Source organism: Sciurus vulgaris (assembly GCF_902686455.1).
Source record: "Sciurus vulgaris genome assembly, chromosome: 6".
In the NCBI taxonomy this organism is placed as follows: domain Eukaryota; kingdom Metazoa; phylum Chordata; class Mammalia; order Rodentia; family Sciuridae; genus Sciurus; species Sciurus vulgaris.
In genome coordinates, this window is record NC_136466.1 from 137,196,750 (window position 1) to 137,212,134 (window position 15,385).

Consider the following 15,385-nt stretch of genomic DNA (forward strand, 5'->3'; position numbering starts at 1 on the left):
TAAAGTTGGAGAAGCACTGATCTAGAGAAATTGCAAAAAGGAAAAAAGTTTGTGCTCATTTTTTGCAATAACTATTTGAGTACTTTATATGCAGCTTTCTAAGCATAACACTGTCTCTCCCATCACCCATACAAACAATAAAAATCCACATTTCATGCTTTAGTGAGACACTTATCCCTTCGATCATGTTTTCTAAATATATTCTCTACTGAGTGAATCCAAGGCTTTGTACTATTCTTGCAACTTCTCCTTGATGATTAAAATAATTTTTTTTAAAACTTCTGTTTAAAAGGATGTAGAAAAAGTCCTGAAACAAACAAAAACCATACAAGTTTTCCAAAACTGAGGATATGGAACTCAGCTGGAATGCATTGATTTATTACAATCCTCAAAATAATTTCACTTGGTACAACTACTTCTTAAAACCATATCAATATCAGGCTCAGAATTTAAACACAACCAAGCAATTCACAAAAACACTTTAAGCAACAAAACATGCTTAATATTTCTTTGAGGAAGGTCCTTCAAATACATGTACAGCATCACTGGGTACCACACCAAACTATTAGAAGGCAACCCTTACATGCCCAAGTTCTACCACCTTGTGACACTTTTGACACATGTAAAAGGTGAATTTAACTACATCTTAAAACACAGTCTTTAGGGTGCAACCTGTCTTCTTATATTTTAAAGAATATTCTAGGTCATTTCTTAGGCAAGCAAAACTATGCACACTTTTAGGGGGAAAACAAACTGCTTAGAGTTTTTATATCATACATTTCGGTTATGGGTAAACACAATTTTATATTTTAAAAAATATCAATTAGTGGGAACAAAAGTTGAAAATATTTACCAGCATGTTAGGTTCTCTTGAAATCACAGCTTTCTGGATAAATAAATGTAATGTTGCTAAAATAAATTCCAATATTATACATAGTTTGGAAAAAGTAATATTTTGGACTGTAATTTTCACATCTTAAATGAGATTTTCTCTTTATTCCTTTGTCAGTACTAAACTCTTTCTTCAAAAATTTTGTATCTATTTTTATAATTAGTTTCACTGAATTTTTGACACTTCGGCCTGAACTTGTTCATTAAAAAAAAAAAAAATCTAACATCTCCTACTTTTGCAGGTTATACTAGGAGAGGGGTTACCATAACTTTATTATACCATGTATTAACAATAAACCTTCTCATAGAGAAGAAAATACTTTAAATACCTTAAATCATATTTACAACAATAAAAATTCACATTTCATGCTTTAGTGAGACATTTCAATCAGCCATAAGGTAGTAGTCCTCATAGTTTATTAGAATAGAGCCCTTCTGGTATCTGGGCCTCTGCTGTGTACCAGACAGAAAGCTCTCGATGTTATGAAAGTAGCATAACTTCTGCCATCCTCCCATCCAGTAGCAAACTGAGGGCAGCTCCTCCTCACCATCAAGTCGTGACTGCAGTCCTGTGTCCTACCACGACCAATGTGCTGCAGGCCTCTGGACACGTGAATCAGCTTGATTGTTTGTGAAAAGTGCTCAAGAGCCTGACTATTTTTTAATGTGAGTCGCAGGACAAAGGCAGCCCTTCTGAGCACAACTAAACACTTAATGTGTCTATTGCACAGGGTTTTAGAAGTTTCCAGAAACAGTGCGGTTATCTTTCCCTAGCTACTATATACATTTTTCAGATAAGTTCAGTGTTTCACTGGGAAATGTGACTTGCAGGGAATTACTCTTAGGAGCGGGCCCATCCCTGCTCCTTCCTCCAACCTCATCCACCAGTAGGACACTCTCGGAGTCCTGGCCCTGTGAGGAGTCTGAGGTCTCTGATATTCGCAAAGTTCTCAGTGAGGTGGTGTCTGTTTGGGCCAGGCCCATACCAGGCACACCTGGAAGTAAATTCCTGCCCGCAAGGCCACTTTCACTTAGGTCTGGCAGGTAAAGGAGGGTCTGAGATGTGCTGCTGATCTCCTTCAGCTCCCTGGAGATGAAGGAGCGAGAATGGCTGGACATGGCGGAAGAGGTCCTCCGACTCTCAGAGCAGTGTTGTCTGGAGCGGTCTCTGCGCGACCCACCAATGCGGCAGAAGAGGCATTTGATTTTCTCTATTGCTTTACTGAGCACGGCCTTTCGTAGAAGGATGTATATCCAGGGGTCCAGAATGGGGTTCACAGAAGCAATTCGGATGGCCTGCAAATCTGGGTTCTTGCTGATTTCTCGCACCACACTGGGCTGATATAACTGGTTGATGAATACACGTACCTGCATGAATGAGACGCCCACATTTAGATTTTATAATTAAGCAACAGGGAAAACACTTAAATGCTATGTCTACATTAGCAGCATTGGGTAGCTGCTCTCTTCTGGCAGTAACTTCCAAGAAAAGGGCAGTTTACACAGTAAACCTCAGAATAACTTATAATTGCAAAAATGCAATTACATTTGTTTGGAGTTACTAATAAATATTTTTGTAAGTATCTTATGAATATCTTCCCTAGATCAAAGATGACATACAAAAAATGCAAGTATGTGCCCAAAATTATATGAATAAAGTCTCGAGAAGCATTTTGCTAACTTAGTTTCTGTGACTGCTTTTAAGTTTTCATAATTCTAATGAAATCTGCTTTGTCCAAGACCCACTGATTTGCCTTATCTGAGCAGTCATTGTATATATTTTATAAGATACTCATTTTTAAAGTCAGCTACACATCTAATCATTAAAGAGAGCTGAAATCTTTTTATTTTTGTCTAGAGAGAATATGCTACAAACGTTTGAATCAACACCAGGGTATCTTATCATCTGGAATCACCAGAGAATAGTTTCTATGACTTTATTCTTAAGGAATAATAATCACCTAGTGGTGTTCACTGTTTCTCTAACCAACATTTTATTGTTTTGTTTTATTTGCAGTACAGGGATTTGAACACAGGGGTCCTTTACCACTGAGCTATACCTCCAGCCTCCTTTTCAAATTTCTTATTTTGAGACAGGGTTTTGATGACTTACTGAGGCTGACCTCAAACTTGTGATTCTCCTGCCTTAGTCTCCTGAGTAGCTGGGATTACAGGTATGCACCACCATGCCTGGCTTAACCAAAGACCGCCTCCAGTCTTTTCCCTCTAACTCCATTTGTCACTTAGAGATAATACTGCTGCAGCCACCAAACTAGCCTTTTCACCCGCAATTCCTCTCGTCTCCATTCTATATTCAAACTACCATCAGATTATTTCTAAACTATATATCTGGTTATGCTCGTTAGACCCTAAAACCTAAAATAGCTCCTTGCAAAACAGTTTTGTTCATCTTTCAAGGCAGCACTCTAACTGCCATTCAGGGAATCCATTCTTAAACTCCAATCAGAATCAATTCCTCCTTTGTGCTCGTATGGCCTTTGAGCCAGTCAACAGCCACTGAGCACTGCAAATAGTTCAGTGGGATGACAACTCGTTCCAGTGCAGTTTGAGCCATGTCTTGCCAGCCCACCACAGGCAGCTATGGCATAAATGGAGGAAATGCAAGAACACCCCAGCAACCCCTTGGCTATTTTGGAGTCTTATTTCTGGCAGTTAAATAGTCCTCTATTATAATCATTTATTTTCTTACATTCTTTCACATATATCATCATTTTACCAAGAAGTGCTTACTGTGTTTTAGGTATCATGATAGGTTCTAGGGACAAAAAGTCATACTAGATGTCATAAACTTCTCGAAGGCAGAGAGTAATGGTACAGTCCAGAGGACAGAAAAATAGATCAACTATTACTGCAGAGTGATGTGATGACATGGGAGAGGTGTGTGGGGGGGGCTCAGCTAATCCAGACCTGGAGGAGACACTTTCTGGGGGAAAGGAAAGGACTGTTTTGATGGATGAGTAGGAGTTTGCTAAATTTAGAAGGAAGGAAATAACTTTCAAAGAGGGATAGTTCCATATGCAGAGTCATGAAGAATGAAATCATGTCAACTTCTAGGAATGTTGAGTGATTCACTGAAAAAAGCATGAAATGGTATAAACTTAAGGAAAACTATTATTTTGCTCCTTAGAAAAAGCACTTATTAAGTGTATACTCTCAAATTTAAAAAAAATCTAGATCTTACTTCTAATCACACTGGGATCACTGATGTAAAAATCTCGTCTGCAATTCACATAAAATGTCATTTTGAGATCATTGCCATCTATTTAGTAATTATTTAGTTAGTATTACTTGCCTTTGGTAATTATTTTAGGTTAGGGAGAGGTTAAAAGCAAGTCTTACAGCTAGGAAAAATAAACAAAAACCATTAAAAAGAGAAAGAGGAGCTCACAAGACCATACCTAGAACCTCCATCTATTAATTAGAAGCAAACATTTCTAAATTTAACAAGACTTGGGGACATTGCTGCCTTACCATAGAGTATAATAATTAATGACATGCTTTTATGAATCATCAGAAAAGGGTGGGATATTTTAGAAAAATTTACAACAATGTGGACAAAACAAAAGTGGAAGTTCAAAATGCTTCAACTAAGTTTCATTAATCTTCAGATTTCAATTTATAGGAACACTATTCCTGGATGATGCTAGATCAATGACATATAACATTTCTATTTCTCCCTTAACAGGAATTTAAATCTTAATCAGCTATAGGTCCATTAATCCTTCAGTAAGAAAATTTTGTTAGTCTTCATTTGTTTTGCTTTGGGAACTTATTTGGTTGCAAAACCTGACCCAAACTTGGCATCAAAATCTGAACCAAACAGACTATTTTTAGTTTTATTTATTCTACTTACAGTGAATATTCCTGTTTTGTTCCAGGGGCACTTTCCCAGTTCTGATGGGAATAGCAATATTTTATGGTATATCAATAATTCCTTTTCTAAAATTCAAGAAATTCTGAATTCTGAAACACATCTGGCCCAAAGGATTTGAGATAAAGAATTATTGACCTATAAATCTCATAGAATAAAGGTCCAATGACTCTAAGATGAAATTACCATTTTGATCTCTGGAAGACAGATCAAAAAAGAAGGCACAGCAGTATATGAAGTCTTCTCTTAAAATACTTGCAGAAACTATGTTGGGATAAATGATAATATCAAGAAAAAATGTGATTGACTTCTTTAAAAAATCTTCACAAAAATTAGTAAAACAAAGTATTGTGGTTTCTTCTTTCCAGCAGCTTGATTAAGGTCCTCAGTGATGCCTGGGAACTAAATGTTCTCTCAAGACTTTCCTCAGATGAGGTATTTGCTACTGAGAACTGGAGGTTTTGAAGAACTTCTCATGTTGGTTGAGTCTGGTCTGGGCCCCAGGTTCCAGATGAACTCCATGTTTTTTTGTTGTTGTTGTTTTTTTTGTTGTTGTTGTTGTTGTTTATTTTGCTCTACAAGGTTTATTTCCTGTTATTAGAATCATTGGCAAAATGTATGAGGTCTATATTTTACTCATATCCCATATTATGTTTCTTTTTTATTGTTTCTTCTATTTAGTTATAATGAAACATGTTTCTAATGTTAGAAGAAATGATGGATCTACATCTGTCGCTTTCAGGTCATATCTGTGGCAGAGTTTGTGCAGACTTGAGACTTTATGCCTCTAGGTGGCAGTGTTGCTCTACTCCAGTGTCTGGTAACCCAGTGCTTTACCAGGACGCCTTAAAAGCACAGCCATTTCCAAGACTCTTTCAGACCAGAATCTTGGATGAGCCTGAACATTGCATTTCTGAGATTTTAAACATTGACATGTTATGTTGCTGGTTGCTTTTTCACCACAACCTCAAAGGAAACATGGTTACTACAGAAAGGAGGAAAAATTTTGAATTGTTAAAATGAGATGAAATTTGTAGCTATTTAAGGAATATTAGGACTTACCATTTTTTTTTTTAATTTCTGTGACCTTTTAGAAAAGTCAGAGTATTGCAAAAGAATATCTATTGGTTTTCATAATCAAAGTGATGAGAGGCAAGGAAAGTATCACTTCTGTACCTCATTTCATCCACAGCTATAATTTATTCTGTATATATTTATACAGAAGGGAGTGCTGGGGGGAAAAGTTTACTATTTAGTACAAGCCACCAAATCTGGCGTTTACTGTCTCTTCAGTAAAAGGGAATTCACAGGATAACAGAAGGATGAGTATAAAACACAAAATTTTAAATTCAGAGAAAACCATCCTTAAAAGCGGGTCAAATTATTTGAAAAGAATGAATATGAATGAGTTTTACTTAGATAATACATTCAAAGGCAGTTTAAGTGCACACAGGGGGAAAAAGCCCAAAACAAACAAAAAGTTCATGCATTCTGTAATGTTTGAATAAATATAGCAACTTCTGCATCACTTTAAAGGCTACTTGATTTCTTCTCCCTGAAGGGAGGGAAACCCAGATTAGGATGGGAATATCCACAGCGGTAGTTCCATGTCATGCAGGGAGGTTAAAACTTTTCTGGAACTCTTGTCCAATGGGCCCTTTATGTTACACAAATAAACAAGTTCAGGCAGTTTTCAGTGTTGGAAGAGTGTGCTGCTGATAAAACAGAACCTCTGAGTCAGAAGGGAAAAAACATCCTAAACAATTCACTGAACTCAAGCAACACCTCAACTTTCAGCCAATTTTAAAAGCTAGTCTTAAAAGCTGTAGTAGCTGCAGATTTGTGCAGGTGACTTTTCACCAATACCGGCATACATTAAAATATTTAAAATTTGTCTGACACTGATTAGAACTTAGGGTTCAAGTGCATCAGAATGTAAACTGCAGAGGATTTGATAAAGTCACAAGGTGTAATGACAGGAAAGTTCAAGGGAGGCTACATGTAGAGAGGTATATGTTCGAGCTTTTTAATCAAACAAACCTCTGTTCAAATCCTTGCAGTTCTCCTTACAAATTGTGCATAAATTACTGAAGTGTGTAGTACAGTGCCCAGGATATAACACATATGCTGGCTCTCTTTATTTTTCTTGTAACCCATATAGGGACATTTGGCCATTGTGGAATAGACCAATAATTTGAAAACTGTGGGTATGTGGTAACTTTAGGATATGGTTAATGACATGGCATGAAAAACATGTATGTCCTACTTCAGAACAACCTATTTGCAGGGAATGTTGAATTGAAAAAAGAATGTTGAAATCTTGATCAGACCAACTTAATAATTGATTTTCAAAATAGTAATACTTTCCAATAAATAACAAGATCTGTAACTGGATTTGTGCATGCATACTACTTGTTCTGTTCCAAGCACATAAAAGGAATTATTTGTGTGTGCTCGGTTATCTCACTGCCTGTGAACAGTTTAGAATTGACACAGCTGTTACTAGAAGTTCTTACCACTTTTTTTTTTTTTTTTTTAATAAGTGAAGGATCATGGAAAGAGTTCTGGACTCTATGATGGTAGAAATGAAAGACCTCATTTCTCATTCCTTCTGGGCCACCAGCTGAACACTTACTGCAGGCAAGTTAATCTCTGTTAGTCAATCTCTACATTGCAAATTTATTTCTAATTTTTTTTAACTCTCATGTTCAACATTCTAGTAGAAGACTGCAAGAATAACTTCAGCTCTGGGAAAAAGTATCTTGTTAGCAGATGTTCAATAAAACCAAGGTTTGACAGGTCAGCAAAGCATGGTGAAAGGACTTGGGACAGGACTCACCCATAGCAACCCAGGAAGTTTCACTGAAAAATTCTTCATGTGCAGCTGGGAAAGCTCAAGTGCAGAGAGAGAGAGGAAAGTATGGTCTGCTCTACTTTGTTCCCATAGTTTTTCAAGATTCAAATGAGATGCTAGATATGGAAATACCTCACTTTTTGTGTTATTCTGCAGTGTTCAAGGTACTACTTACTACTGGGTCTTCAATTTCATGTTATGACTAAAAAACCTGCTTCTAGAAATTGCTATTTCTTAACTTAGCCAAAGTTATTTAAAAAAATCAAATCCTTTTGATTCTACTGCAGTTGTACCCAAATTTACTACATTACTGTTACCCATGGGTGTAATTCTTACTCACCTAAAATCCCATCAGTTATTTTATGATGGGATTCCAGTTTGCCTTAAATAAAAAAGTGTACCTATTTATACAGTTTTCATCTACTTTGATAAGTTTTTGCTGGTCAAATGCTGGTGATCAAATAGTTTATAGTAATTTTGTTCATTCTTCTATTTGTAATCAGTCTTAGGATTTTTTAAATACAGGAAAGATGAATAAATGATAAAGTATGTTTAAGATTAAAGAAAGAGATTACATTCTTCAGAAATATGCAGCAAGACGTCCTCTCTAGGTTGTCTTTATAGAGACAACTAGTTTATAGTAAGCAACTAAATAAACACTTACAGGAAGTTATTTTCCTAAGGACTTAAATTTTACCTGACCAAAGCATCGATTAATCAAATTGGCCATTCCACTCCCAATACTTGAATACTTGTTAATTCAGAGTAAGAGGAAAGAAAATAAATAAGCAATAAATATGGCCTTGGCTTGCCTATGCATGAAGGAAAATGCCTTTCCAACTCCTACAGTATAACTGTTTAGCCCTGAGGCAAAATATTTGATTATAATCATTATCTTAACTTTAGTACTGTTAACTGCAAGATTAGGTACCAGAAATTGATCTGGCTACAACAACACAGGGATGTTAGGAGATTATCTTGCTTGCATATTTCTGAATTCAATACCTCTTTATTTATCTTAAGTGTACTCTTTCATTTATTCAGCTTCTCCTGTATTAAAGAGAGAGAGAGAGAGAGAGAGAGAGAGAGAGAGAGAAAGAGAGAGACTGGTTACAAATAGACAAAAAGGCAAATGACAAGAACCACCTTCCTACTAAATCTTGACATGTGATATTCCTTATGGATTTCACTTCCACTTTCCACCTTCTTTGTTCATTGATTCTGATCCACTTCAGAGAATCTTGTAGGTTCAGCACAGCACAACGAATTCCCCAATCTTTCTTAAATTTCCATTCCAAACTCGGTTCTATTTATAAAACATTCATTTTTGATAACAGACTGAAATTTACTTTTTATACTAAACTCAGTATCACCCACCCTTAAAGTCACTGTAGCTTTTTCTTCCCTAGTGTCCAAAAGACAGAAATTTGGCTGCTTTCCAGTGGCCGCTTATTTCTCTTCTATGTTGTGTCAAGCTTTCTGAAATTCTGAGTAACTACGTTTGCTCTGGTAGGTAGCCTCTCCAAAATGATTCAGAGTGTTTGATTTTTCCTCACATAGATTTAGCAACCAACTTTACTGGATAAAAGTTAAAATTGATGCTTCATTAATTTCCCTGCAATTGAAGAAAGATCCTATTGCTTTAACTGTCAGAAAGTTCAGATGCTTTCATCTTAAATTATGTTATGATTATGAGAAATGTGAAAAGAATGTTGAAAAAAATAAGCCAAGGAGGACTGTAATTGTGGATGTTTCCCCTTTGATTCTTTAATTGCTGAATTGTATATGAATGGATGGGTAGTAATATAATGCCTGATTACTTTATCAATAATTCACACTTAAACTGATTCTGAAATTAGATTTCAGTAGTCAAAACTTAAGGCTAAAAACTAAACCACAACTACTTGTGTGCTTTCTTACTTCACACAAAAGTATGCAAGTTCTTGACAAGCATGATTACTTCTTAACTGAGTCAGTCAGTTTCAATGTTCAGGTTGAGGTTACTTACTATCTACTATATATTACTGACTTTCTCCAGAGTTGACAATATTTTTTTGTTAGCTAAACTATGGTTAATTTGCAGGCCATAAATACAGGTCCAACAACTTATTGCCTCTGGTCCTCAAATAATTTCAAAGGGTTTGTCATAAATGGTTCTATACCTTAAGGCCAGGTCTACTATGTTAGTCTATAGAATACATTAAACTTTGTATGCCTCTCCAGATGATGGAAGAAAACACTATATCTGTGGATTTGCAGGAATCAATAGCTTCACATGCTCATCTCCAACCAAAACATTTAGAAAGTATGAGCTTGTTGCTAACCTCCTCGCTCTAATTCCTTAGTTCCTTAAAGTGGATGTTCTGTAAATAACAACCACTCACTTTGTCATTTATTGTTCTTCAAAACATAAGGCAGAGGCCAAGGAACCCAGACCTTAGCAGGGGCAGAGTGCTTTCTTACAAAAGCTCACTTGATCCTGAGTTGCCATCACTGACAGTAAAATATATTTATGTGACTCAAGTGTGACTTCACTCTGTAAATTATACTGGGTTCTGGAATGGCTTAAAGGCTCTTCTGCCAATTATATTTACTTCTGTTTATACGAATTGGCAAGAAGCTACTGTATGCTGGCTCTCAGCTACTTCTAAGTTCCTTCCATTTACAGTCACTTGTCAGAGATATAATATTTTTACATCAAATATTCCTGGACAGTATTAATAAAAGAAAGAACAGAATAATAGCCCATTGCATTTATTTCCTCTTGCTTCCATTAAGCCTAAGAAAGAGCAGTCATCTCTTTTTGAGTTGGTATTTTGGAATTTCCAGGAATGCAGTAAGTTAGAGAGATGGAAGAACTCAGAATTAGTTGCGTTCAAGATAAACTAGATAAGGAATTATGTTCACCTGCCCATCTGTTATTGGTGCATTCCATCTTAATAACAGGCAAAAGTAGAGAAGTACTCTTTGAACTTTCCTGCTTATTTTTTAAAAAATCAATGCAAAGGCAACTTTAAAGAGAATGTTGTCCTGAAAATAAAGTGTACCAAAATTCTAACACACACAGCACAAAGGCCAAAGTTAGAAGTTCTGAGAGGGAGAATACAATACTACAGGAGCAGGGTTTGGAGTCTGATGGCCTATGGGCCACGCAAACTAGAATTTTGTCTGGCAATAAATAAAAATCATCTCTAAACCTTGCAAACCATCTAAAACCTCTATAAAGGCACTGTACCTCTCATGGTTATTGAGAATTCGAAAATTCAAATTCATTAACTTATGTATACCAGCCTGTCTATAATCATACCCCCCCACACACACACCCAGAAATTATTTTCCTGGCCTGCAGAAAACCTGAGTCTGAGCCATGCCCTGTGCAAGAGTTGTAATTTGTGTGCATTAAGATCTTCTTCCAGGTAGAGCATGGTAAAGAGCAGGAAACCTAGGTCCACATGTAGTTTCTGCTAGATTATTCTCAAGTCACTCCCTTCTTCCCCTGTGAGGTGAAGGAGTTAGGCTAGAATCAAAAGCATCTGCTATCTCTTCTAGCACTAAAATGCTACTTTATCTAAGGAAACAAAACCAAACCAAAAGCTCTGCATAAATCAAAACACCCAAAGCCCCATTCTCCTAAGGAATGGTTTCCAAGAGAGGTCACCACCCGAGGCTTTCAGGCTCTGCAAGTTGTCAGTGTGGAGGGCTGGGCTAGGTCATCCTACAGAGTTCCCCTCCACATGTGACTGAGAGCGGTGGGTGTTCCCAGAAGACTAATATCAGCACTGAGGGGTAGCAGGGGTTGTCCCTGGAGAGAGGAACCCAGGCTTTCAGGGAAAGGCACTCAGGGCATGTAGGGGAAAGGCACCTCCCAAATCTCTTCGGGTGGGCACCCAGAAGGCCTCTGAGGAGGACTCAGAGAGGCCCTGCGGGAGTCCCAGCCCCTATCTGGAGAAGACACAATTAAGGAATCTGAGGGAAGAGGAGGAATCGGAGGGGAGAGGTGGATGCGGGAAAAGGGCAGAGTGGGGCCTGAGCTGGGCTACTTACCACGAGCGGGATGGAGCAGATGAGCACCACCAGGGAGGTGGCAATGAGTAAGATGACCATCTGGATCTCTGCGCCCGCCATGCGCCGGAAGCTTCGCCTGCGGCGAAAGTCGCTGAGGCGCGGCAGAGCTGGGGAGGCAGAGGGGTTGCCCCGACAAGCAGCAGAGGACACAGCGGCGGCGCCAGCTGCGTGATGCTGCTCGGTGCCCAACGAGGTGCGGCGCATGAATTGGCGGTGCATACGGAGCAGCGCGCCGCACACGAGCAAGTTGCAGAGCACCGTGGCGAGAATGAGGAAGGAGCTGAAGCCCGCGTACATGTAGGAGAAAGCGGCGTACGCCGTCACGTTGGTGGTCCAGTCGATGAAGCACCAGGTCTGCGGGTACTGCAGCTGAGAGCGGCCGAGGCCCATGTTAGGCAGCGCACAGAACAACACGTTGGATGCATAGACAGCGAAGAGAGTGAGACCGGCCAGTCGCTTGTCCACATAGTGGCTGTAGAAGTAGGCGTGGTTGATGGCCAGGTAGCGCTCTATACTCATGGCACAGATGATGCTTAGGCCCGACAGACCGAAGAAGAGCAGGATGAAGGTGCTGTAATCGCACAGCGCCTGTTCCCCCGGCCACTGGCCCTTCATGTACGTGGCGATGGTCACCGGGCTCACCAACAAAGTGCCCAGTAGGTCGGTGACAGCTAGCCCACATACCAAGGTGTAGAAGGTGGTCTCCTTCTGCTCCTTGCGCGACTTACACAGCACCACGATGGCCACCAGGTTGCCCACCACCCCGAATATGAACATCACCGCCGGGATGGTAACTGGGCTGTTCAGTCGGTCCGGACTCGAAGAGGCGGACGCATTGACCGCGGGCGTGGACATGTTGGTGGCCGGCAGTGCGTAGCCTTGCAGAGCGATGCGGGGTCTAGAAATGGCAAGGGAGAGGAAAATGATCGGTGCGCGGAAGTTATTACTTGTAAGGTGTTAAACCCGTACCCAAGAAGCAATATGCTGATGAAACAAGGGAACTTGATCTTACTTTCTGGGTAGTCACTTACTGACTTGCGGCTACCGAAATCCCTTGGCTCCTGATAGGTCCTGCCAACAGCACCACTCTACTGACATTAATATTTAGATGCTGATAACTGCCATTCTCTCTTCCTCCCGCTTCCAAACCAACTCACTCCATTGCCAAGATGAACAAGACCCATCTCAAGGGAAAGTGACTCCTAGTGCTATTCCCGATAGATTATGAGTCGACAAAATTCTCACAGAAAACAAGTTATGGAAAGCTCGCTCTTCTCTTTGGTTTCCTGAGGTAGTACCCGAACACTGCGCTGTCTACCCGATGACCACTACCCAATCTTACACCACCTTACCTGTAGTGGACGCAGTTGTAGCAGCACCGTAGGCGCCCAGGCTCAGACCTCGGATGTCCTGGATCTGCCCCCAACCTGCCTTCAGCCTCCTCCCGCTTAATGTGGAACTTGCTAAGCGTTTGACTTTTCGGAGCTGGGTCTCGGTGGCTGCCAATTTTCCGGAACTGGGATCAGAGTGGTCAGTTTTCAAAAAGTTGGAGAACAGGAGGGGCAGCGGATGGGTTAGTGAAGACTGGTGTTGAGTTTTTTGTTTATTTTTCTCTTTTCCTTCAAAGATGAGTCCCCGATTTGCAGAGCCCGCAGGTCTTGTCCACAGGCACACACCTTCCAGGTGTGTGGCAGCGCGCGTAGGTGGAACCGTGCGTGGGTCCTCGGTTCCGGCCGCCCTCCTCCCCAGCCACGGTCAGAACGGACGGCTACGGTCGTTGGCGGCTGCTGCTGAGGCCGCTCCTGGTGTCTTGGGGGCGGCTCGGGGTCCAATCTGGTGCTCTGACCTAGAACTGTTCATCTTCCTCTCTGGCTGCCGGGTTTCGAGCTCCGCTCTCACCCTTCCAACCTCTGTACTAACTTTTCTCCTCCTTTCAAGTTTCCCTGGCGGGGGCGGAGACAGACGGCGCACGGCCCAGGCACCCATTGGCTGAACTGGAAGGGGGCGGAGCGTGTCCTCAGTTTGCGCGGCTAGGAAGCTTGGCAGGGCGGAGCCGGGCTCAGACCTGCGCCACTCCTACCGCGCTGCTGGGGGCGACTCTTTAAACCTTCTCACATTCGAACTTTCTGAGTGAGCACCGCCGGCGGTGATCCTAGCCCCGGTGCTTTCCGGGACACCCTCACAGCTTCTCCTGAGGTCTCCATCCAGTGTTGGAGGGGTGGGGTGGCGAGGGAGACAACGCTAAAACTGGTATCTCATCTCCCTCACTCCTTGCCTCTCCGAGGGGGCTGTTTCTCGCCACTTTTACCCTCAGGGAGCAACATCTGTGCCTTGGGAAGGGAGGACAATTGCTTTAGGACTTCACACTGGAGTAGAGCACTGGGGAGGAGTGGTGGGATGTGTGTGTGCACTGGACCGAGTGGGCGCTGGATCGTACTTGGGTGCGCGCGCGGACGTGGTGGGTGGGTAGGTACCAGGCTAGGGCGTGGAAACTACGCAGAATCCATCCTCTCGCCATAAAAGGAGTTGGCTGGCAGTGCTGGGGCTGCCGGCTGCACTCTGTAGGGCACCGCGGGGTATGACCGAAAGGGAGGGAGGGAGGGAAGAGAGAAAGAAGACGGGACTACAGCGTCTCCGCGCGCAGGTGGCCGAAAGCCTTTCGGCGTTGGAGAGTACAGAAGAAAATTGTTGAAAGTGGGAGTACAGTCTAACTGCGGAGATCGTTCTCTCACCCTGGGGAGTTTCTCCGACCTGAAAGAACAGGTAAACAGCTCCTGCCAAGAGCCTGTTATATTAGATGCCTCACCGTGAATCCTTGGAAAGGCCAACTGGAGCGTGAGAAGGAGGTTGAAAGTCACTCAGGCAAAAAGATTCTCTAAGCATTACCGTTACCCTACGCTTTTCTTTGAATTTGTTTGGCCTTGTCTGGTGGGGAAAATTTTTTCCATGTACTCATTATTCATTTATTTCTACTTAAAAAAAAATAAAGCGTTATGGTGTAATTAAAATCACTTCATCATTAAAAAGAAAAAGAAAAAAAAAACTATACAGTGATATTGTGTGGGCCTTACACAATTTAAATTCCTAGAAAAACGTCTTTCCATCTATAGTACACTTGCTTTTAACACAGCTCACAGGGTAAGTAACTTGATTCTTTTATATGATAATCAGGCACTCTTTCTTAAATGTGATTTCATGAATGAACAAACCCGCGAAGAATCTGGTTCTCCAGTGAGTCTCAGTAACATGTGAGTAAAAAGAGAACCAAAGAGAGCGTTCCATCAACTAATTTCTGGTCGTAAACTATCCAGGATCACATTGACTTGTGTAGGACATGTAGCGTCATTCTGTTGTGTATACTATTTTATCATGAATATCAGAAGAAAGTAGACACATTTGTTACTAGCATAAAAAGAAGCAGCCGCGACTGGGCATTTTCTCAGTCTTCTCTTAATCACCATTATAACCACTTCTGATGTCTATGCTTCTTTTGAGTTGTGATCTCTAGGATAGTGTCAGCACAGAACACAAATCAACACCAGAAAGAGGGAACTGCACATTCTGCCCCTGTTCCTCACTTGACTGCACTGCATTCAGTCACTTGTGTCAGTTGCTTGTCTGTAAATATGTGAAGGGGAGGTGAGAGGTTGGTTCTACTCACTTTCTGCTCGTAATTTTTTTTT

General features: G+C 40.8%; 1 protein-coding gene across 1 annotated transcript; it reads right to left on the minus strand.

The window, feature by feature from the left end:
• Nucleotides 1–326: 326 nt before the first annotated feature.
• On the minus strand, nt 327–13,675 carry PTGER4 (prostaglandin E receptor 4). Its single transcript, XM_079145080.1, has 3 exons — nt 13,055–13,675; nt 11,682–12,600; nt 327–2,259 (listed from the first exon to the last, which is right to left on the minus strand). The coding sequence occupies exons 2-3, from the start codon at nt 12,555–12,557 to the stop codon at nt 1,669–1,671; spliced, it is 1,467 nt and encodes a 488-aa protein (XP_079001206.1). The 5' UTR covers nt 12,558–12,600; nt 13,055–13,675; the 3' UTR covers nt 327–1,668.
• Between the last annotated feature and the right edge of the window lie 1,710 nt (nt 13,676–15,385).

Bases quoted from the DNA above. Each gene is read 5' to 3' on its own strand.
- PTGER4 (XM_079145080.1), bottom strand. From the start codon at position 12,557: ATGTCCACGCCCGCGGTCAATGCGTCCGCCTCTTCGAGTCCGGACCGA. The intron at 2,260-11,681 runs GTAAGTAGCCCA...TCATTCATGCAG, and splicing joins TCTGCTCCATCCCGCTCGTG to GTACGTGTATTCATCAACCA.